The sequence below is a fragment of the Triticum aestivum genome, chromosome 6D (genome assembly GCF_018294505.1).
Source record: "Triticum aestivum cultivar Chinese Spring chromosome 6D, IWGSC CS RefSeq v2.1, whole genome shotgun sequence".
NCBI lineage: Eukaryota > Viridiplantae > Streptophyta > Magnoliopsida > Poales > Poaceae > Triticum > Triticum aestivum.
In genome coordinates this window covers 415,893,613-415,918,465 of record NC_057811.1, presented here as the reverse complement: position 1 = coordinate 415,918,465, position 24,853 = coordinate 415,893,613, and the positions used below count along the sequence as shown (strand labels likewise).

The window sequence follows — 24,853 nt, the reverse complement described above, 5'->3', positions numbered from 1 at the left end:
ATTGCAGATGCTGCAAAGAACTAGCAGATCTTCTAGGTGAAATGATTGTGGGAACAAAACACAGGGCCCCTTTGATTCAAATGACTTCTATAGGAAATACAACATCCAAGAAAAGCGAAGGAAAATGCAACATCCAATACCCAAGAAAAGAGAAATGAAATCTGAATGAACAATTATGCATAACATAAATGCTTGGCTAGTAGTAGAATTGTTGCAGGGATTGGGGTAAAGCCTCCATTTCAATCGACCGATAACCGAATTTAATAACTGCTATTGATTTCAGTGGACAGTGCCCAACAAATAACACTGAACTCAAGCACAAGGGGAAATGTTTACAGGAATACAAGGAAGCCACCTGCTCATGAAATATCTCTTAACATTCACATGCTGGCTTTTTATGCAAGATAGCGGTATAATTTTCTATCTGCTTTGTCCCTCTCTAAGAATTCACGCTCGATCAGAGATTCTATGCGTTTCTTTATGATAACAGGGTTCGGCAAGAACCGTGCTTGCAATTGCTTGGTAACCTCAGATACAATACTGTTATGATCCAAGACCCTCCTAGATTTCATGATCCTGACGATGGCAGCCTCAATCTGAGGTTTCCTGTCCTCCTCAACTCGCTGGCGGGTCTCCTGCTTCTCTGGCTCAGATTCCTTTGCCGCCACCACTGTCCCGATCTTCACCTTAACAAGCTTGCTTGTGAACTTGTCATTGAAGTAGAATGTGTCATCCTCTGATATGTCCTTGCTCATGGGCTCTTTACGGAGAACATTCTTCCCCTTGACACAAGCAAGAGACTGGAGACATCTCTTTAGGTCTGTGGAAGGTATCTCGGTAGCTTGCTCGATGTCTTTGTAGCTAAGTCCATCAGAAGTGTTAAACAACATCAGAACACACATCTGGTAAGTGGATACATTCAGCTCATGCTTCTGGCTTTTCCCAAATGTGGCCTTTATATCAGCTGTTCCCATATTTGTTTGCCATGTTAACCTCCGCCCACTGTGAGTTCCAAGATAATATCCACGGAATTTCTCACATACTGCAAGGATTTCAGGTGGAAGGCTGCAGGGAGGGCTGGGTTGTGTTGGCCAAGAGCCAGTTGTGAGAATGTGGACATCAAGTGTAGGGCCATCACCAAGTTCCTCGGATTTCTTGGCATAGAAATCCTGCATGGTGTCCTGAGATGTCTTCATGTCAGTGAACATACCCTCTAATTTGGAGGTGAACTGGTACCCACATTCCGTCTTGAGTTTGACTATCATACTCCTCTCAGCATCATCAGAAACAGTTTTGCCAGACAGAAGCCTTTTTGCCAAATGCTGCTTATAGTACTTCTCAAACACATCCTTCTCCTGAAGGTACCGAAACAGCATCATGACTTTGTCCAGTATACCCTCCACATCCTCTTCTGTTGCCCCTTTCAGTCCTTTCCGGAGTTTGTCATCAACATACAGTGATATGAATTCAGGTGACCTGTTGTTTAAGTTGATGAAGAACTCAAAGGATGAATTCAGAGCATTTTGGAAGGTTTTATCATTGCCAAAAGCAACATTGATGATCTTATCATGCTTATCCTTCTCATTTAACAAGCACTGAACAAATTCCACTGGGTCTTTCAATCTCTCCGGATCTGTCACCAAGTGCTTCCCTGTTTCCCTCAGGTATGAAGTCATCATATCTCTGATTGTTGATAGACCATCAGGAACCCTTCGGAATAAGGTGTACATCCTACCCAAATCTTCATATTTGTCATCTATAAGCATGTTAACAAGGCCAGAGTTTTCCATGTGGACCAATCTATGCATGTGATTGGCTATCATCTCTTTCTCCACCACGCTAGTTATCTTTGCCTCACTGCCAGCATCCAAGTAGTGTGAGACACGCTCCATTTCCTCATTGAGCCGCCTCTCAGCCTTCTTAAGGTAGTTACCACAATCACAACACTCGATGAACTCTTGAGATTCCCCACTGTAGAAGCTAGCGGAAACTTCCAAAAATGGTTTCTCAAAATCATCTTGGTACACAGCAGGACCAAGATCCATTAACATCTTTGTAATGCTCCTCATCAGGCCTCTATTGATCACTTCACCCATTCTTTCTCTGTGAATAAGATCTAGAAGGGTGTCAAGCAGCCGACCATGGATCATTGGGTAGTGAATTATATGATCCCTCCACAAATTCAGACCAAGCTCATGAACAGGTGTCCTATGGGATGTCGGGACATAAGTCCGATCCATGTACATTAGAATATCCCTGATCATCTGCAATGCCTTGTTGTGATCCATCCACTTCGCATTCAGCTCTTCCAAAAACAAACCACCCTGTGCAGCCTCTATTGATTTTGATATTTCCTTCAAACGCCATGTCATAGTGCTCTCAAGGCCATTATAGAGCTTCTCGCCATACTTGTGAAGCACCATGTTGTAGGCACTCCTGCACATGGGAAGAGAATTTACAAATTAGAGTAAGGTGACACCACAATAGCCCTTAGTAGGTATTATACTAGATCCCCCCTGCACCCTGTGCTCTTGCATAGTAGTACTAATTTACTACCAACTATCCAAATTCGGCAATATAAGAGTTCAACAAGCACTATGACTCAACATTCATATGACAAGCGATTATAAATCATATGAATATCTGAAGAAAAGCATCTATCAAGTTCTAACAATATGTTGATTCAATCTGCCTTGCAGCTTGCTGATCCATCAGAGACAGCAAAGACTGATACACACAGAAACATGTCTGTTCTATTTTGTGTTCTGGGGAAGAACAAAAATGCAAGACTAGAAAACCATGTTTTAAATATAACTCCCATAGCCGAAACAGTGGAGAGTATATTTCCCTTGAAATTCCTAGTTAAGAAGAGCTTTGTTACTTGACTGCTCATCTAGTGGAGTATAGCGTCAACAGTTAACTGAGGTCTTCGGCCACAAAAGAAGCTAATTATTCCCGTGACATTGGTAGGAGAACAAACACTGAAACGAAATCCTCTCTGATTGATCGCTTCCTGAGCACTGCACAGGATACGAACATCCAGCTTTTGTTTTCACACGATACTACCACGCGCCAGTTCGAATTGCACACACAATCTGCCCTGGAACCGCATTCTCTCGGAATTCACGCAGGCAGAGACGGATGCATATCATCTAACCAAGCGGGAGCGAGAGCGAGCGCCGGCAAGATCAATCAGGCTAGCTTAGTGCGGGCAGGGGGGGCGGGGGCCGACCTGTAGAGCTCCTCGAAGGAGAGGCCGCTGGCGTTGTGGTTGTAGATCTCGTGGATGGCGTGCTCGAGGACCTTCCATGTCCGCTCCGCGTACTTGGGGTCGAGCTCCACCCGGTGCTTGAACGCCTCGATCTTGAAGTTGCGCTTCCTGGGCGGGCCTCCGCCGCTCATCTTCGCCGCCGCCGGTGGGCCCGCTTCGCCGCCGGCGGCTGGCTAGGGTTTTCGGGCCCGCGGGGTGGGTGGACGGGACGGGGGGAGTGGGGGGAGCAGAGGCGATGGAGGGAGGAAAAGTGGGGAAAGGAAAACGAGAGCGTTCCTGCCTGCCTGGCGTCCCGTGCTGATTCGGGGTTGTTTCCAGGGAAGGACGGTGGGTTTTTTCCCCCTCGGAAGGAGGGGGATTTTCACTGCAGTCAGTTATTACAGACAGTTTGATAATCCTATACGCACCCATGATGAGAACTGATTTTACCAAATCCACCGAACCCTGACAGCTGTACCTGACAGCTGTAGAGAAAAACTCAAAAGATGCACAGCTTATTTTGTTTCTGGCTGAAATTGATACAAAACTGTAAAACTAAAGTAGTCCGTACACACTAAATTACATGTGTTTTTTAATGAAACTAGCACACATGCCCGTGTGTTGCAACGGGATGATAAAATTACATGCCTCTAGCTTAATATAAGAATGGATCAATGTATTCTCTAGTTCAACATGACACCCTTTAATTAGAGCCAAACCAATATATTCTTTTTTTATTGGCACGTGCCCATAATTGGTTTCAATTATAATTAACCAGCATATTCTCTTTTATTTGCGCATGAAAGCTATCACTGTCAATAATTTATGGTGTCCCTTATTCTGAACAAGCTGACTTAGCTTGATGCGCCGAATGCGGATCAAGCTCAGTATCGGAGTGATCGAACTCACGACCTCAAAGACCCGACCACATGTTGCTAGCCACTCAAACAAATGCGTTCTGCTAACCCATGGTTATCGTGAATATTAAAGAATCTAATGCAACGTCAGATTCGAAACTTTTTTTGAACTTTTCAAAAACTAATAACTATGAAATGTCAAACATACTTGGCAACGTGAACAATTTTCCAAATTACGATTTTTTTAAATTCCACACATTTTAAAAAAGATGAACAAAAAATTTGAACGGAATATTTGTTGAAATTCACAAACATTTCTTAAAAGCATGATTGTTTTATAAAAATATGATTTTTTTAAGTTGTGAACAATTTTTGGAAACGGGAACATGTTTTGAACATATCGAAGAAATTTAGAAAATGTGTCCTTTAATGCAAAATTATTTTCAAATTTTGAACGTATCACTAAAACAAGAATATTTTTTCAAATTTGTAACATTTGTAAATCTTGATTTTTTTGGAAAACCCCAAAAAAAATCCAAAATTTGGAAATAATTTGTCAAATTCTGAAAAAAATCAGAATAACAAAAATTTAAAATTTCAAACATTTTCAAACAGGAATGCTAGTTTGGAATTCATAACATGAACTACCGAATATACTTGGTAACGTGAACAATTTTCCAAATTATGAACAGTTCTTTGAAAATTCCATACATTTTTGGACAAAGCAAGAATAAAAAATTTGAACAGAACATTTCCTGAAATTCACATACATTTCTTAAGTACATGAACATTCTTATAAAAATATGAATATTTTTACGTTATGAACAATTTTTTAAAATGGGAACATGTGTTAAACATGCAGAAGAATTTTAGAAACTGTGTTTCTTTAATGCAAACATTCTTTTCAATTTTTAAACCAATCGCTAAAACAAGAATATTTTTCGAATTTGGAACATTTTTTAATGCATTTGTTTAAATCTTGAATTTTTTTGAAAAATACGAACATTTATTAAAAATGGGAATATTTTTTAAATTTTGAACATATTTTGGCATGACAAAAAAATCGAAACATTTTTTAGAATAGGAACACATTTTTTAATTTTTAACTTTTTACGAATTGCGAATAAAAACTGAAACTGCAATTTTTTTTTGAAAATTGTGAAATTCAGAAAAACTTTAAAAATATACTTGCAATGGGCAAAATAAAAAGAAACAGGAAATGAAAAGAGAAAGAAACTGAAAAAGAAAATTTGAAACAGAACACAAACAAAAAGGGCCGCCGTGTCTTGGTCGCCCTGTGCGTAGCTGAAACTATATGCCGCATTGAGCGGGAAATAGAATTTTTTATTGCTGCGTGGGCAGGAAAAAGGGCTGACTTTACTGGGCCATAGGGCGCGCGGCCCACGTACGAAATTCTCCACAAATTGTTTTTCTTTGCTAACAAACGGAGTACGAAAGTTTAGTACCACCTTGGATAGAAACAAAAAATCTTTTAGCGGTGAACAGATGAAAAAATTGGAGAAACGCAACTTGCTTAAACATGCAAAAATAATATAACCAAATATAGGTATAGATATAGATATAGATTCTATATACATAATAACCAAATATAGTGGAAGTGGAAATATATTTGGAAAGAAACAACCTAAAAACATGCTGATAAAGCTCTAAGGAGCCTATCCTTCCAAAGAATTCACGTGATCTTGATGAACGGACTGTGTCGCAACGTTTTCACTTTTATGGGTATTTAGATTGGAACTACTGCGACTACTACCAGCAACGTCAAAATATATGCCCCCTTCGTCATTTCTAGCCCTTTCCTCTTCTTGTCGTCGACAAGGACGAGAAGTCCGGAGGGCTTTCCAGGTAGCAGCTTCAGGACATCGCCGTGGCCGGCGCCAATGGCCACGTGGAGCGCATCTGAGCTTCCATGTGCGGCGCCATTGGCGAGGCCGAGGATCAGAGCTCCGTGATGAGGCATTGACCCTCGCTGGATGCCGCTACTGCTGGCCACCGGGAACACGCGCCGCTCCTGCTGCCTTTCGTGTTGGTCGACTGTAGGCCATTTTGCGAAAGAATCCACGTAGGCAATCTCTAGAGCCTGATTCGAGCGCACTACTACTTGCATGCGACCCAAAAAGGCCCAATACCACGGGAGAGAGCGATTTATTCAGCCGGTTTCCCTTTCCCAACCATCGATCTGACTTATACGTACAAGGTACCTAAAAAATCAAAAAAATCAAGGTAGGGCGAGCGCCCAACCTCGCCCTACAGAGAGCTCCGCCTGTGCATGTGCACGTTTATAAGGAGTAAGTATACGCACATGTATAAAATTGGCATTTCAGAATGAATTTGGCACCACTAATGAGAACCAATAATGACAGGATGGCAGTACGATTGCACGCACAAAGAGACGATAAAGACAACGTCCGTCTCCATGACGCCGCTCAATTTTCTGCTATATACTTATAGTCATTGTGCCATTATGTGAAGGGAAGCAAAAAGTCATGTCTCCACATTGCACTGGTCATGTGTATTATTGATCTCTTGCCACGTGTAGAGGTGGTAGCACTCTCGGCTGTGTTTAACTAATCTTTACAGGTAAAGTGTCCCTTTTGATAGTTCACAACTCAACGACACGGACATAACATCTCATATGCAGTGAAGTACCAGGATATTTGTTGCTTTCGTTCAGAGATTATTACATGTACAAATTATGTGCCTGTGGCAGTGAATTAACATGTGTCTATAATATAATAAGTAACAACTTCAAATTATGAAAATATAGCTCATACAATAGTCGACCCTATACAATATAATTTTTTCCTTTAAAAAGGTCAAAATTTGGCCTATTTCATTTATTAGTAGAGTGGAATTTTAGATACGTCTAGAGGTAACAATTGCAGAGAGAAAACTGGTTTGTTAGGGCAAGCCAATATTACACGATAGTGGCAGACTAAGAACTTTTCGTAGACCAGATAAACCAATTTTTCAAGGCAAGCCAACATTCCACGACAGTGACAGACCTAAGAACTTTGCGAATCCCAGATAAACCACAAGTCAAAGTGTTTATGGTATATAAGTTTTCATTGCAAGTCAATGTAAAAATCACCCTGGCAACGACCTAGGCTGGAGGGACGCTAGGAACACCCATGTTACAAAGCACTTGATAAGCAAGCGAGATCTTTTGCTCTAGCTATAATCCAGGTCGACGCCTCATCCCTAACACCACTAACTAGGGTCAACAACATGGAAGACTTGTTTTGAAGGACTCGGGCCTTTCACTCTTTCTAGAGCTCCCATGCCACCAGGATGACCATGGAACGCGGACCCTTCCACCCAATTCTCGGCAAACGATGCAGTTGTCTTCCACCAGTCTGTAATGGCCTAGTCAATGTAATGGCAAGATGGAGTTGGGGATATCCCAAACCATAAGTGTATCGCGTTCCAGAACCACCTAAAGTAGTGACCTTGGAAAGGATGTATGGCATGGATTCAGTGCCCTCATGGCATAAGAGTTGGAGATATTCCAAACCATGTAACACCCCGTATGCAATGAAGTGTCAAGATATTTGTTGCTTTCATTTTGAGAATATATGTACCAATCTTGTGCTCGTGGTAGCCGATTAACGTGTGCCTATAACAGGTAACAATTTAAAATTACGATAATATAGCCCATACAAGTCAACCATGTACAATATTTTTTCCTTTAAAGAAAAGACAAAATTTTGCCAATTTCATTCATTAATAGTGCTTGAGACTCATCATTTGGTTCCAAAAGAAAGAAGTGCATTTCACTCTTGGTCATTTCATATCTTAAGGTTGAAGCTTGGTGGTTTCGGAATTGACCAACAATAGGCTATCCCAAAATTCCTTTGCGGACGTAACAAGAAGGTAGGGGGGCCTTCTTCTTTATATCACTACAAAAAAATACACTTCCGTGATGATACGTGTTTGTCACAGTAGGTCACGTTTTCTGTCATGCATGTACATCCATGACAATTTTATGACAGAATCAAGATAGTCATACCTGTGCTGTCGTAGAAGTGTTCCATGAAATTACCAAAATTATCATCACGGAAGTGTCCACTTCCATGACGATAAATGGCGCGTCATGAAAGTGCTTTCATCAAGGGTGACCGACACGTGGCATCCACCGTAACGGGTCGCCGTTAAGCTATCGGGTCCGGTTTTGGATCCGATAACCCGTTAACATCCCGGACCAATGAGGATTTTCCATGTGTAAAAATCTCATTGGCCGGAGGAAACACGTGTTGGCTCACCGTTGGGACAGATGTCACCCACTCATTGGACAGGAGGCGCCTATGATGGGTCGACACGTGGTACGGCCCAACAGTGGCCCATTCCGGTGAAAAAGGTCGGCCCAGTAAAAATTAGCAGGCCGGCCCATATAAGGCCTACTTGTGTCAGGTCCATTTAAGCCCACGGCCCATACGAGATGTGCCAATTCAGCCCGTCAACGGCCCATTAAAGATTTGACACCATTGCAGCCCATCGTCAGTTCGAGCCCATTAACAGCCCGCTATATATTTGGGCTCAATATGGGCCCAATGTGATTTCGGCCTGTTAACGGCCCATTCAAGGGATGGGCCAATTTTCAAGATATACATCTTTCGGCCTTTTAGCGACCCATTTAAGTGTTCGGCCAATTTCCGGCCCGGTGTGTCTTTCGGCCTATTGACGGACCATAAATGAGGTTGGCCATTTGTAGTCAGACTTGAGTTTTGGCCTTTTAGCAACCCATTGAAGTGTTGGGCCAATTCCCGGCCCGGTGTGTCTTTCAGCCTGTTGACGGCCCATAAATGAGTTGGGCCATTTGTAGTCGGACCCGAGTTTTGGCCTTTTAACGACCCATGCTCTTCATGGTCCAATACCAGTCCGGTTTCTCTTCCGGCCTGCTAAAGGCCCACAACACTGTTGGGCCATTTATAGTATGACCTGACTTTCGGCCTCTTAACGGCTCATGCTCTTCATGGTCCAGTACGAGCCTGCTGTCTCTTTCGGCCTGCTAAAGGCCCACAGTATAGTTGGGCCATATGTAGCCTGACCTTAGTAACGGCCTGTTAACGGCCCGTGAAATCAAATGGGCCCACCTGTTGCCCGCTTCGATGTCGGCCTGTTAACGACCCGGGAGGTAAGAGGGCCGACCATTAACTTTCGGCCTAGTAACGGCCCATTAACTTAATGGGCCCACTAAAGTTCGTACATGTCTTTAGGCCCAATTAGATAATTTGAGCCCATTACGACGAGCAATTATGCACAGGACCAAAACCGATCAAGCAAAGGTACGACATACAGGGAAAAACGTTGCACATCCAGCATGTATTACAGGAAATGACATCCACTGGGCAATCAAAGATTGATGCCAGTGCAAATAAATGAACAAAACCTTAACGATCTACAACGTCACAATCTGCAACCTCAGCGCGGATGACGCCCATAAGCATGTGGGCAAGTTTTTGCTGCTTTGCTACACTGTCTCTGAAAACATTAACCAGTTGTTGTTGCGCACGAATGTGCACCTCTGATTCCTCCACCATTTCCATCATTGCTTCAACCACTAATTGGTTCACAAACATACATTTTTTCCGTTGCATTCGAGACAGAGGAAACTGAACAGATTCAGATGGCGATTTTGGCAGGCTTGTATTATTGATAGTGGAGAGTGTCTCGACCACTGCATCATAACATAAATTAGGAGGGAAACCGAACAGATTAATAATGATTTATTGTCATATTACCTGGCCTAGATTTATTGGAAAGAAACAATGGGGTTGCCTTGTTGTTTTGAGAGTTTGTCTTCTTATGTTCAGCAGCCTGCACCAAATTAACACACTAGCATAGCTATCATTGGCCAGGTCAGATACTAGGAAAGCAACAGTGACACAACAAACGTTTGGGCAACTAGCCTACATCAAATTAACACAAATATAGCACATCTATCATCATCCAGGTAAGGTAATACGGAAGCAACATTGACAAAATGAATGAATGGGCAACCAGAGCAGCACTACAATTCAGTAATGTGCATGATATGAGATAGTACACTCATGCAGCTCAGTATGCAAAACTACCAGGCAGTTTTCCTTACAAAAATCAACATTGGTGCCTTTAACATTTTGCTACAACTAATTTTAGATCAGATAAATGTTGGATTCACGCCGATTAACAAAATACATGCTGATGTAAAAATATAGTGATATACAACAGGTACTTACATCAGCATTGGAGCACAGAGAATTCCCGCAAGATATTTTCCTCGAATATGATCCCAATGGAGGAAGTCTTCTATCGTTTAACCTTATTTTCTAAAAGAGATATGGATAAGAAACATGTAAAAAATACGATCAGAATGCTATAAAATTTCATGATGCAAGGATACGCACACGCTTCTTAGAATCGAGTTGACATATTTTTGCTGGACTACAGCAGACTAGTTATTTGGCCACTGGAATCTGCTTATTATTAGTGGGAGTTGGGTTTCTCTGTGCTGGAGCAGTATCTATGAAAACTAGAGTTGCCAGAGTTTTCGGGCCCGCGGGGTGGGTGGATGGGACGGGGGGAGTGGGAGGGGGGGGGAGCAGAGGCGATGGACGGAGGAAAAGGGGGAAAAGAAAACGAGAGCGTCCCTGCTTGTCTGGCGTCCCGTGCTGATTCGGGCTTGTTTCCAGGGAAGAACGGTGGGTTTTCTTTGCCCCTCGGAAGGAGGGGGATTTTCACCGCAGTCAGTCAGTTATTACAGACAGTTTGGTAATCCTATACACACCCATGATGGGAAGTGATGTAGGGAAAAACTCAAAAGAGGGACAGCTTATTTTGTTTCTGGCTGAAATTAGCTGGACATTTGCAGCTGCAGGACACAAAATTGGCGTTCCATTTTCTGAATTTATTTCAAGTTTTCTGGCGCTATTTTTTCAATGGTATGATGTGTTTGTCAACTATAATGTATTTATGAGTACTTCATCAATCTTAAATTACGTGGCTCCGTCTCATCTCTGTAGATACTTGTAGGGGTAAACAGTACGTGTGCGCGTTCATAAGGAGTAAGTGTACGTACATGTATAAAATTGGCATTTCAGAATGATTTTGGTACCCCTAATGAGAACCAATAATAGCATGATGGCAGTACGATTGCACGCACAAAGAAACGATAAAGACAACATCTGTCTCCATGGCGCCGTTCAACTTTCTGTTATACTTATATTTATAGTCATCGTGCCATGATGTGAAGGGAAGCAAAAAGTCATGTCTCCACATTGCACTGGTCATGTGTATTATTCATTTCTTGCCACGTGTAGAGATGATAGCACTCTCGGCTGTGTTTAACTAATCTTTACAGGTAAAGTGTCCCTTTTGATAGCTCACAACTCAACGACACGGACGTAACATCTCATATGCAGCGAAGTACCAGGATACTTGTTGCTTTCGTTCAGAGATTATTACATGTACAAATTATGTGCCTGTGGCAGTGAATTAACATGTGTCTATAATATAATAAGTAACAACTTCAAATTATGAAAATATAGCTCATACAAGAGTCGACCCTATACAATGTATTTTTTCCTTTAAAAAGGTCAAAATTTGGCATATTTCGTTCATTAGTAGAGTGGAATTTTAGATACGTCTAGAGGTAACAATTGCAGAGAGAAAACTGATTTGTTAGGCCAAGCCAATATTACACGATAGTGGCGGACCAAGAACTTTCCGTAGACCAGATAAACCAATTTGTCAAGGCAAGCCAACTCCACAATAGTGACAGACCTAAGAACTTTGCGAAACCTAGATAAACCACAAGTCAAAGTGTTTATGGTATATAAGTTTTCATTGCAAGTCAATGTAAAAATCACCTGACAACGACCTAGGCTGGAGGGACGCTAGGAACACCCATGTTACAAAGCACTTGATAAGCCAGCGAGATCTTTTGCTCTAGCTATAATCCAGGTCGACGCCTCATCCCTAACACCACTAACTAGGGTCAACAACATGGAAGACTTGTTTTGAAGGACTCGGGCCTTTCACTCTTTCTAGAGCTCCCATGCCACCAGGATGACCATGGAACGCGGACCCTTCAACCCAATTCTCGGCAAACGATGCAGTGGTCTTCCACCAGTCTATAATGGCCTTGTCAATGTAATGGCAAGATGGAGTTGGGGATATCCCAAACCATACGTGGATCGCGTTCCATAACCACCTAAAGTAGTGACCTTGGAAAGGATGTATGGCATGGATTCAGTGCCCTTGTGGCATAAGAGTTGGAGATATTCCAAACCATGTAACACCTCATATGCAACGAAGTGTCAAGATATTTGTTGCTTTCATTTTGAGAATATATGTACCAATCTTGTGCTCGTGGTAGCCGATTAACGTGTGCCTATAACAGGTAACAACTTAAAATTACGATAATATAGCCCATACAAGTCAACCATGTACAATATTTTTTCCTTTAAAAAAAGACAAAATTTTGCCAATTTCATTCATTAATAGTGCTTGAGACTCCTCATTTGGTTCCAAAAGAAAGAAGTGCATTTCACTCTTGGTCATTTCATATCTTAAGGTTGAAGCTTGGTGGTTTCGGAATTGACCAACAATAGGCTATCCCAAAATTCCTTTGCGGACGTAACAAGAAGGTGGGGGGGCCTTCTTCTTTGTATCACTACAAAATAATACACTTCCATGATGAGACGTGTTTGTCACAATAGGTCATGTTTTCTGTCATGCATGTACATCCATGACGATTTTATGACAGAATCAAGATAGTCATACCTGTGCTGTCGTAGAAGTGTTCCATACCAAAATTATCATCACGGAAGTGTCCACTTCCATGACGATAAATGGCGTGTCATGAAAGTGCTTTCGTCAAGGGTGACCGACACGTGGCATCCACCATAACGGGTCGCCGTTAAGCTATCGGGTCCGGTTTTGGATCCGATAACCCGTTAACAGCCCGGACCAATAAGGATTTTCCACGTGTAAAAATCTCATTGGTCGGAGGAAACACGTGTTGGCTCACCGTTGGGACAGATGTCATCCACTCATTGGACAGGAGGCGCCTATGATGGGTCGACACGTGGTACGACCCAACAGTGGCCCATTCCGGTGAAAAAGGTCGGCCCAGTAAAAATTAGCAGGCCGGCCCATATAAGGCCTACTTGTGTCAGGTCCATTTAAGCCCACGGGCCATACGAGATGTGCCAATTCAGCCCGTCAACAGCCCGTTAAAGATTTGACACCATTGCAGCCCATCGTCAGTTCGAGCCCGTTAACAGCCCACTATATATTTGGGCTCAATATCGGCCCGATGTGATTTCGGCCTGTTAATGACCCATTCAAGGGATGGGCCAATTTTCAGGGTGTACATCTTTCGGCCTTTTAGCGACCCATTTAAGTGTTGGGCCAATTTCCGGCCCGGTGTGTCTTTCGTCCTATTAACAACCCATTAATGAGTTGGGCCATTTGTAGTCGGACCTGAGTTTTGGCCTTTTAGCGACCCATTTAAGTGTTGGGCCAATTCCCGGCCCGGTGTGTCTTTCAGCCTGTTGACGGCCCATAAATGAGTTGGGCCATTTGTAGTTGGACCTGAGTTTTGGCCTTTTAACGGCCCATGCTCTTCATGGTCCAATACCAGTTCGGTTTCTCTTTCGGCCTGCTAAAGGCCCACAACACTGTTGGGCCATTTATAGTACGACCTGACTTTCGGCCTCTTAACGGCCCATGCTCTTCATGGTCCAGTACGAGCCCGCTGTCTCTTTCAGCCTGCTAAAGGCCCACAGTATAGTTGGGCCATATGTAGCCGACCTTAGTAACGGCCTGTTAACGACCCGTGAAATCAAATGGGCCCACCTGTTGCCCGCTTCGATGTCGGCCTGTTAACGACCGGGAGGTAAGAGGGCCGACCATTAACTTTCGTCCTAGTAACGGCCCATTAACTTAATGGGCCCACTAAAGTTCGTACATGTCTTTAGGCCCAATTAGATAATTTGTGCCCATTACGACGATCGATTATGCACAGGACCAAAACCGATCAAGCAAAGGTACGACATACAGGGAAAAACGTTGCACATCCAGCATATATTACAGGAAATTACATCCACTGGGCAATCAAAGATTGATGCCAGTGCAAATAAATGAACAGAACCTTAATGATCTACAACGTCACAATTTGCAAACTCAGTGCGGATGACGCCCATAAGCATGTGGGCAAGTTTTTGCTGCTTTGCTACACTGTCTCTGAAAACATTAACCAGTTGTTGTTGCGCACGAATGTGCACCTCTGATTCCTCCACCATTTCCATCATTGCTTCAGCCATTAATTGGTTCACAAACATACATTTTTTCTGTTACATTCGAGACAAAGAAAACTGAACAGATTCAGATGGCAATTTTGGCAGGCTTGTATTATTGATAGTGGAGACTGTTGTCGGTGTCAAAATCGGCGGATCTCGGGTAGGGGGTCCCGAACTGTGCATATAAGGCGGATGGTAACAGGAGGCAGGGGACACGATGTTTACCCAGGTTCGGGCCCTCTCGATGGAGGTAATACCCTACTTCCTGCTTGATTGATCTTGATGATACGAGTATTACAAGAGTTGATCTACCACGAGATCGTAGAGGCTAAACCCTAGAAGCTAGCCTATGGTATGATTGTTGTTGTCCTACGGACTAAGCCCTCCGGTTTATATAGACACCGGAGGGGGCTAGGGTTACACAGAGTCGGTTACAAGGGAGGAGATCTACATATCCGTATTGCCAAGCTTGCCTTCCACGCCAAGGAGAGTCCCATCCGGACACGGGACGAAGTCTTCAATCTTGTATCTTCACAGTCCAACAGTCCGGCCAAAGGATATAGTCCGGCTGTCTGAGGACCCCCTAATCCAGGACTCCCTCAGTAGCCCTCGAACCAGGCTTCAATGGCGATGAGTCCGGCGCGCAGATTATCTTCGGCATTGCAAGGCGTGTTCTTCTCCAAATTCTGAGTACCTGTTGAGCAGTGTCCGGCTTCCCATAAATGTTGCACTCCTTGGCTTCCGCGCCTAATAATGGTTATCTTCCACGTGTCGAGCGAATGCGAGAAGCCAGGGCATTTTTACATTCGCCACCCTAGCCATGTGAGTAAATCGTCTATTAAAGAGACGGGGATTCTCAGATCCAGATCACACCATCCTCCCACAGCGAGTATCCATCAGAGCGCGCCCGGAAAAAATCCATTCCAACATGGCCGGCCATCGCAGCTCCTCCTCTCGCTACCGTAGCCCTAAGCCCGGCAATTGGAAGAAGTGTTCCGTCCCCCACAGCCAATTAGTAGAGTTACAGACCCAGGGATTTCTCCCTCCAGCGTATATGGTCCCCGTTCGAGCCGGGCTCGCCACCTACAATGGCGGGGAGCAAGCAGAGAGCTTTCCAAACCCATCCATGGGGGAGCGGGTATGCCTTGTCCCTTACTTATTAAGAGGGCTTGGATTTCCAATTCATCCGTTCCTCCGCGGGCTCCTGGATTTCTACGACCTCCAGCTGCATAATTTTACTCCCGCCTCCATATTACACATCGCTGGCTATGTCGCCCTTTGTGAGCTGTTTCGGGGCTGCGAAGCTCATTTGAGCTATGGAAGAGGCTATTCTGCCTCGTACCCCGTACACAGGAGGGGTCAATATACCAAGTGGGCGGAGCCGAAATATGGCGCATCGCCGGGACCGGATACCTGTCCGGTACTCCGAAGAAGACATCCGAGGACTGGCCTTCGAAGTGGTTTTATATGGAGGACTACCCCCTTCCGGACCCTATTCGGATGGGCCTTCCTGAGTTCGACAACGCTCCCTTGAAGAAACGCCGCAGCTGGCGCCCTCGGAGCCCTCAGGAGGAAGATAACGGGGAAGTCCTTTACCTGATGAGTCGGATATAGACGCTGGCCCAATCAGGATTGACAGTAATTGAGGTTATGTCAATATGTATAATACGGGTGGTGCAGCCACTTCAATATCGTGGACAACCCATGTGGCACTTCAATGGAGAAGACGATGCCACTCGCTGCGGGCGTAAAGGTCCGGACTCCGTCGCTGCTCTAGCGAAAATACTGTCTGATTTATACAAAGGAGAGGAAGATGAGTTCGTCCGTATCAAGCCACGGGATGGATTCTCCATGTACAACCCCCCAAACTGGGTAAGCTGCTACTTTTTACTCCAGACCTTCCCGCACTCTTTGTCATAAATATTTACCTTGCTATTTCATAGCAGGAGCTGCGAAAAGCCGTGAGGGAGGTCCACAGCCCGCCCCCACAACCAGAGGACCCCGACCGGGCCCTCGACCCCGGACTCAAAGAGGATCCGGACACATTTGTGGAGCTGATTGACAGGACGTTTTATCAATTGAGCTACGATGATGCCATGGTGGCCATCATAGCCGATTATCCTAGACTACTCCCTGCATCGCATGTAAGTAAAACTGGAGTCCCAACTTCCGAGAAGGATCCCTTTTTCGGCACTTCACCTACCGCACACATATGGTGTCTTACAGGGAAGGCCCTCGGGACGCCACACCGAACCCGCAGTGACTCACCAACAAGGGGCACCGAAGCCGGGTAGGCTTAAAAGAAAGGCGGTTAGGACTGAGACGCCGTCGCAGAGGTATGAAACAAAAACCCGCTCCGTGGTTGTCGTCTTTTAAAACATAATAATGCCCATGTTTCCTAGTAGGAAAAACGCTCGCCGGACTATATCCGGAGAGGTTGCCGGTCACGCCTCCACCAGTCGGGCTCCAGAGCTGGACATAGAGGCGGATGCTAACATTGGGCAAACGCCGGATGTTCCTCCTACAGAGGATGCAGATAGGCTATCCGCTACAAATTCCGAAGTGGAGAGCGCCATGAATCACAGGCGTCGCCGGGCCATACTCCGTGACGCTTGTTTCTCCCAAGAGGCGTTCGACGCCTTTAACTCGGGAGACGCGTACATCCGAGCTGCTCAAGATGGTCTTTCCAAAGCCACGCACCAGTATGTAAAGGATATACGGGTAAGAAAATCTAATAATTATGTATATCAGTAGCCCCTGAGACTTGAAGCAGTTGGTACAATTGATTTAAGGATCATTGTTTGCATAGGTTCTTACGGAGAAGAATACCTAGTTGTCTCAAGAGCTGGAGGAGTGCAAAGCCCAGCTTCAGGCCGCAATTGCCGCAGTAAAGGAGTCCGAAAAGGCCCCATCTGGTAACATTTATTTCTATTGCAAAGAATGACAGGTACCAGGTAGTATGCGGCATGCATGCAAATCTAACAATAGATTCTGCAGATGACTCCGGAGTGAATCCGGAGGTTGTGATAGGGGATGAGCCGCATGCTCAATGACAACTAAAGGATGGTGAGCGTGTGCTTACCCGGGTTATGCGGGAGAAAAAGATCTCCAAGACGCCAATATCCAGCTGGGCGTGGAACTGAAAGATGTTCGAGCCCAGCTTGCTGACTCCGTAAAGGAGAATAAGAGGCTTCGACGCGGCATTTTCAGTAAGTGCTTGAACGAACTTTTAAAGAGTTCGACGAAGAAACCTGCTGACAGAGTTATATCTGTAGGTATGCTGACGGGTCGTCCCGCGGAGGAGATGCCCGGGTCTGCGGGTGATCTTCTGCCAGAGCTCTCACAACTGCACGAACAAGTTCGACAGGTGATGCAGGGCATTGCCCAAGCCTTGTGGCCATCCGCCTCCCCGCCAGGAGGCATGGTGGAGCTTATAGAGAAGCTCAAGGGAGCGCGGCGGCGCTTCCGATTATGGAAGATATCAGCCTGCCGACAAGGTGCGAGGGAAGCCTGGGCCATGGTGAAGACGCGATATACCAAGGCTGACCCGAACCACATGGACGAGGTCGGACCTGTGGGGCCCGATGGGAAAGAGATCCCCGTCAGTTTGGTGTATGACCAAGTAGAATTAGCCGCAAAGTATTCCCAACAGGATTGTAGGCTAGACATCCCTTTGGATGGTATAGAAGAAGAATTTAGTCAGCCTAAGTGACTGTGTACTTCAAGTGACATGTATTTTCCCTAGCCGGATTGTAAATCATTTGTCATGGCGGACCCTTTCGCTTCGACCTCTGGACCCGACAGTCCGGAGTGTATCCGAATACCCGCTCAGTTATGAAAAAACCGGGGTACGCGTGGAAACCAGGCGTAGGGGTCATAAGTGCTTGAACAGACAAGTACCCAACTAGCTATGTTATATTACATGGATAGTAAGAAACATCTTCTAGGGAGAATAGTTCCGTTAAGGGTTCCATTCCCTGGGTACGCATGCCCTAACGTGCATGTCCGAGCTGCGAAAAGAGACACATGATCTAAACATCTGGGGGCATGTATTACAATAAATAAGGGTCATCTTTTGTTCACCGACCGAGTATTCCCTTAAGAACGCTAGCTTTCGGCTTCACCCAGTCTGAGGTACACATCCGGCTGACCCGGCAGTAACAATCGCAGAGGTGCTCCCCTTATGCCCTAGCCGAATTAACGGGAACGTAGGGCATAAACACAAGAGCCAGGCAACCCAGCTTGGCCAAAACTTAAGTCATATCGATGCATATAATGGCGAAAAAAGGTACATGTGGAAGAATAACACATGTGTGGGGCATAGAGCCCGGAAAATAGTTATATTAAGCTTCTGTATAAGAAGCCCCCAGGTATAATGAGCGCGGCTAGCGCGTCAAGATTGTGTAGTCAAGACACATTTTAGCCTTTTAAGGCCTTGAAGAAAAAGGGAAGAAAGAAAGAAATAAAAGACAGATAACGATATATAAAAAATTGACAGAGGTAAGGAGACGAACATAGAGTCCGGCACTAGGCGTTGAACCTTCGGAGTCTGGCTGCGTTCCATGGGTTTGGCTCGAGTCGATTGTCCGATGCATCCCGCAGACGGTACGCTCCACCGGTCAGAACTTGGTCAATAACGAAGGGACCTTCCCATTTGGGCTTGAGCTTGTTCTTTTTCTTCTCCGGTAGGCATAGAACGAGTTCGCCAACGTTATAAGTTTTGGCCCGTACTTCTCTGCTTTGATACCTTCGAGCCTGTTGCTGATAGAATGCGGAACGGGCTTTTGCCACGTCACGCTCCTCCTCCAGGGCGTCCAAACTATCCTGCCGATCAAGCTCGGCTTCTTTCTCTTCATACATGCGCACTCGAGGTGAGTCATGAATTATGTCGCAGGGCAGTACCGCCTCTGCGCCGTACACCATAAAAAATGGTGTGTATCCGGTAGTGCGATTCGGCGTGGTCCGCAGCCCCCATAGTACGGAGTCGAGCTCCTCTACCCAGTGCGTATCGGATTCCTTCAAGGATCGCACTAATCTGGGTTTAATGCCACTCATGATAAGACCATTTGCTCGCTCGACTTGACCGTTAGTTTGCGGGTGATAGACAGAAGCATAATCGAGCTTGATGCCCATGTTGCTGCACCAAAGTTTTACCTCGTCGGCTGTAAAGTTCGAGCCGTTATCGGTGATGATGCTGTGGGGGACGCCATAACGGTGTACAACCCCGGATATGAAGTCTATCACTGGTCCGGATTCGGCCGTTTTAACTGGTTTGGCTTCTATCCATTTGGTGAATTTGTCCACCATGACCAATAGGTATTTTTTCTTATGGCTTCCCCCTTTAAGGGGTCCGACCATATCAAGCCCCCAGACCGCAAAGGGCCAAGTGATGGGGATTGTTTGGAGAGCGGTAGGCGGCATATGGCTTTGGTTTGCAAAAAGCTGGCAACCGACGCAACGTTGAACGAGGTCCTGTGCGTCTGCTCGGGCCGTCGGCCAGTAGAAACCTGTACGGAAGGCCTTGCTTACAAGGGCCCGGGCTGCGGCGTGGTGGCCGCCAAGTCCAGCATGAATTTCTGCCAAAAGTTTCCGTCCTTCCTCTTCGGAGATGCACCTTTGAAGGACTCCGGTAGCGCTTTTCTTATAAAGCTCTCCCTCGTGGACCTTGTAGGCTTTAGACCGCCGCACAATGCAGCGCGCCTCGTTTGGGTCCTCGGGTAGTTCCTGCCGAGTTAGGTAGGCCAGGAATGGTTCTGTCCACGGGGCGATGACAGCCATTATCACGTGGGCGGAAGGTGTTATTTCGGTGGCAGAGCCTCCGATTATGTCAGAGTGTTCGGTATCTGGTGTTGTGGCCGGGTCCGGACTATTGTTACCGGTCTCTCCTTCCCATACCACGGATGGCTTAAACAGCCTTTCCAAGAAGATATTAGGTGGGACAGGGTCGCGCTTAGCGCCGATGCGGGCGAGGATATCCGCCGCCTGATTGTTTTCCCGGGCCACATGGTGGAATTCAAGCCCCTCGAACCGAGCTGACATTTTGAGGACGGCGTTGCGATAAGCCGCCATTTTTGGATCCTTGGCGTCGAAGTCTCCATTTATTTGAGATATTGCGAGGTTCGAGTCCCCACGCACCTCCAGGCGTTGAATGCCCATGGAGACTGCCATCCGGAGACCATGTAACAGGGCCTCATATTCTGCTGCGTTGTTGGAGTCTGTGTATAGTATTTGGAGTACGTATTGGACTGTATATCCGGTGGGGGATGTCAGGAAGACGCCAGCCCCCAGACCAGCCAGCATTTTAGAGCCGTCAAAGTGCATAATCCAATTGGAGTACGCGCCATACTCTTTAGGGAGTTTGGCTTCTGTCCATTCGGCGACGAAATCAGCCAGTACTTGTGACTTAATGGCTCGCCGTGGTTTGTATATTATGTCGAACGGGAGGAGCTCAATAGCCCATTTAGCAATCCGGCCCGTGGCCTCGCGGTTGTTTATTATGTCGTTGAGTGGTACTTCAGAGGCCACCGTGATTGAACACTCTTGAAAGTAGTGTCGTAGTTTCCGGGATGCCATGAAGACCGCGTATGCTATCTTTTGATAATGTGGGTACCGTGATTTGCATGGAGTGAGGACAGTGGATACATAGTATACCGGCTTTTGAAGCGGGAACTTATGTCCGTCCATCTCTCGTTCGACGACGAGCACTGCGCTTACAACTTGGTGTGTTGCCGCTATATATAGCAGCATTGGTTCGCCGACGTTAGGTGCGGCCAAGATTGGGTTTGTGGCCAAAACGGCTTTTATTTCTTCTAATCCGGCCGTGGCCGCATCCGTCCACTCGAAGTGTTCGGTGCGTCGAAGAAGGCGATAAAGAGGTAGTGCCTTTTCTCCTAATCGGGAGATGAAGCGGCTTAAGGCAGCCACGCATCCAGTTAGTTTCTGGATTTGCTTGAGGTCTGTTGGGATGGCCAACTGTGACAGAGCTCGGATTTTAGCCGGATTTGCTTCGATTCCTCTGTTGGAGACGATGAAGCCTAAGAGCATTCCGGCGGGCACGCCGAAGGCGCATTTTTCCGGATTGAGCTTAATGTCGTATGTTCGGAGATTGTCGAACGTGAGCCTCAAGTCGTCTATTAAGGATTCGATGTGTCTGGTTTTAATGACCACATCGTCTACGTATGCCTCCACTGTTTTGCCAATCTGTGTCTCCAAGCATGTCTGAATCATGCGTTGATAGGTTGCACCGGCGTTTCTGAGCCCGAAAGGCATGGTGTTAAAACAGAAGGGGCCGTATGGAGTGATAAATGCCGTTGCGGCTTGATCGGACTCCGCGATCTTAATTTGATGGTATCCGGAGTATGCGTCGAGGAAACACAATGAGTCGTGTCCTGCGGTAGCGTCGATAATTTGATCGATGCGAGGGAGGGGGAAGGGATCCTTTGGGCAAGCCTTATTAAGGTCCTTGAAGTTGACGCATAGGCGCCAGGATTTGTCCTTCTTTGGTACCATCACCAGGTTTGCTAGCCAGTCCGGATGTTTTATTTCTCGAATGAATCCGGCCTCCAGTAACTTGGCTAGCTCCTCTCCCATGGCTTGTCGCTTAGGCTCAGAGAAGCGCCGAAGAGTTTGCTTGACCGGCTTGAATCCCTTTAGGATGTTAAGGCTATGCTCGGCCAGCCTGCGTGGGATTCCTGGCATGTCTGAAGGATGGCAGGCGAAGATGTCCCAATTCGCGCGCAAGAACTCCCGTAGCGCATCGTCTACTGTGGGGTTTAACTGTGCCCCAATGGATGCTGTTTTTGTAGGGTCCGTTGGATGGACTTGGAATTTGACTATTTCATCCGCTGGTTTAAAAGAGGTGGACTTGGATCTTTTGTCAAGTATCACGTCGTCCCTTTCCACTGTGGAGTGCAGCGCAGTTAATTCCTCAGCCGCGAGGGCTTCGGATAACGCCTCGAGGGCCAGTGCGGCTGTTTTATTTTCGGCGCGGAGTGCTATATCCGGATCACTAGTTAGAGTGATTATTCCATTGGGCCCGGGCATTTTGAGCTTCATGTACCCGTAATGGGGTATGGCTTGGAAGATCGTGAATGCCTCCCGCCCTAGAAGGGCGTGGTATCCGCTATTGAACGGGGCCACTTGGAATGTGATTTCTTCAGACCTATAATTCTCTGGCGTGCCGAATACCACATCTAGTGTGATTTTCCCAGCACATCGTGCCTCCCGACTAGGGATGATTCCTCTGAAGGTCGTGCTGCTTTGCTCAATGCGGCTTCTGTCTATTTCCATTTTTCGAAGAGTCTCCTCATAGATGAGGTTTAATCCGCTGCCGCCGTCCATGAGCACTTTAGTAAGCCGGAAGCCGTCCACAATTGGACTAAGGACCAAGGCGGCTGGTGCTCGGGCTGTTCGGAATTTAGGTTCGTCACTGGCATTGAAGGTGATAGCCGTATCGCTCCATGGATTTATTGCTGCCACATGGCAGACTTCGGCAAGGCTGCGGAGTGCTCGCTTACGCCTATTATTTGAGGCGAAGGTCTCAAAGACTATCAATACTGTATTGTTGTTCTCCACGGGATGGTGCTCTGCGGTATTGTTGATGAGGAGATCCTCACCGCTCTTGGCCACCTGCCAGAGTACCCAACATGCTCTAAGGCTATGTGTTGGCATGGTATCCGCTGTACTGTGAATTTTGCATGGCCCATTAAGCCATCCCTCCAATACGGTTCCACGCCCTGTAGTGGGATTTTGCTTCTTTGTAATTGGATCGGGTGACTTACGAGAGTGCACCCTTTTAGTTCGGACTGGGGGTTTTGTCAGAGCCGGAGGATCCCAAAATTTTGTTTGGGTTTTCCAGGCGCTTTCCATCGCACAGTACTTCCGTACTATGGCCGCCAAGTCAGCGAAGTGTGCTATGTCACGGCGACTTATAGCGTTGAGGATTCCCTTGTCCGTGCAATTTTTGCAAAAAGAATGAAATTGCGTCTTCCTCGCGACAGTCCTTAACCTTGCTCATTACAAGGAGGAATCTGGCCCAATAGTGGTGTACTGTCTCTTGGGGCTCTTGTCTAATGTGGGAAAGATCACTTATATCTGGGTGGGTGGGTAGATTTAGATCCGAACCCTGACCCGATCTGAAACCCAGGGGCGGAGGAGTTTCCGATCTTGGAAGTTCGGGCTCCGGGATGTTGCCCGCTAGGTCTGGCCCGCTGTCTGATTCTAGGTTCAAGGCTTGAGCCATGTCCTCCCGTAGACGGGTATCCGGCTCGGAGAGCTCAGGAATCCGGACATAGTTCGTCCTTAAGATGGAGGAAGAATTGCTGAGTTGCTCCTCCACCACCACTATCTGATGGGTGACCGGCGGAGAGTTAATCTCCCTTTGGTCGGGTTTAAGCCCAATCCGATCATAGTCCGTAGCTACTCCCAAAGCGGTGATGAAATCCAAGAGCTCGTTCAAGGAGGAGAGCTCCATTGGATCCATCTGCTCGGCGAGTCCCGAGCCAATGCAGAGGCGGTTTTTGATGACCCGAGAGGTTATCGTCGACGCAGCGGCCGAACGGGCGATCATGATGAAGTCGCCTAATCGGAGAGTTTGGCCTACAGCCAGGGCTCCCCCGGAAGTGATGTTGTCCTTGACAACAAGACGAGCCATCAAGCCTTATGATGACGATACAGTGGAACTCTCAATGAAAGCACCAATGTCGGTGTCAAAACCGGCGGATCTCGGGTAGGGGGTCCCGAACTGTGCATATAAGGCGGATGGTAACAGGAGGCAGGGGACACGATGTTTACCCAGGTTCGGGCCCTCTCGATGGAGGTAATACCCTACTTCCTGCTTGATTGATCTTGATGATACGAGTATTACAAGAGTTGATCTACCACGAGATCGTAGAGGCTAAACCCTAGAAGCTAGCCTATGGTATGATTGTTGTTGTCCTACGGACTAAGCCCTCCGGTTTATATAGACACCGGAGGGGGCTAGGGTTACACAGAGTCGGTTACAAGGGAGGAGATCTACATATCCGTATTTCCAAGCTTGCCTTCCACGCCAAGGAGAGTCCCATCCGGACACGGGACGAAGTCTTCAATCTTGTATCTTCACAGTCCAACAGTCCGGCCAAAGGATATAGTCCGGCTGTCCGAGGACCCCCTAATCCAGGACTCCCTCAAGTGTCTCGACCACTGCATCATAACATAAATTACGAGGGGAACCGAACAGATTAATCATGAGTTATTGTCATATTACCTGGCCTAGATTTATTGGAAAGAAACAATGGGGTTGCCTTGCTGTTTTCAGAGTTTGTCTTCTTATCTTCAGCAGCCTGCACCAAATTAACACAGTAGCATTGCTATCATTGGCCAGGTCAGATACTAGGAAAGCAACATTGACAAAATGAACGTTTGGGCAACTAGCCTACACCAAATTAACACAATATGGCACA

At 46.3% G+C, this 24,853-nt stretch overlaps 1 protein-coding gene across 1 annotated transcript; it reads right to left on the bottom strand.

Moving 5' to 3' along the window:
- Nucleotides 1-251: 251 nt before the first annotated feature.
- Nucleotides 252-3,532, bottom strand: LOC123145491 (cullin-3A). The gene is made up of 2 exons (XM_044564918.1): nucleotides 3,233-3,532; nucleotides 252-2,436 (listed from the first exon to the last, which is right to left on the bottom strand). The coding sequence occupies exons 1-2, from the start codon at nucleotides 3,400-3,402 to the stop codon at nucleotides 396-398; spliced, it is 2,211 nt and encodes a 736-aa protein (XP_044420853.1). The 5' UTR covers nucleotides 3,403-3,532; the 3' UTR covers nucleotides 252-395.
- Between the last annotated feature and the right edge of the window lie 21,321 nt (nucleotides 3,533-24,853).

Coding starts and splice junctions, on each gene's coding strand:
- LOC123145491 (XM_044564918.1), bottom strand. CDS start 3,402: ATGAGCGGCGGAGGCCCGCCCAGGAAGCGCAACTTCAAGATCGAGGCG. Junction 2,437..3,232: donor TCCTTCGAGGAGCTCTACAG/GTCGGCCCCCGC, acceptor TCCCATGTGCAG/GAGTGCCTACAACATGGTGC.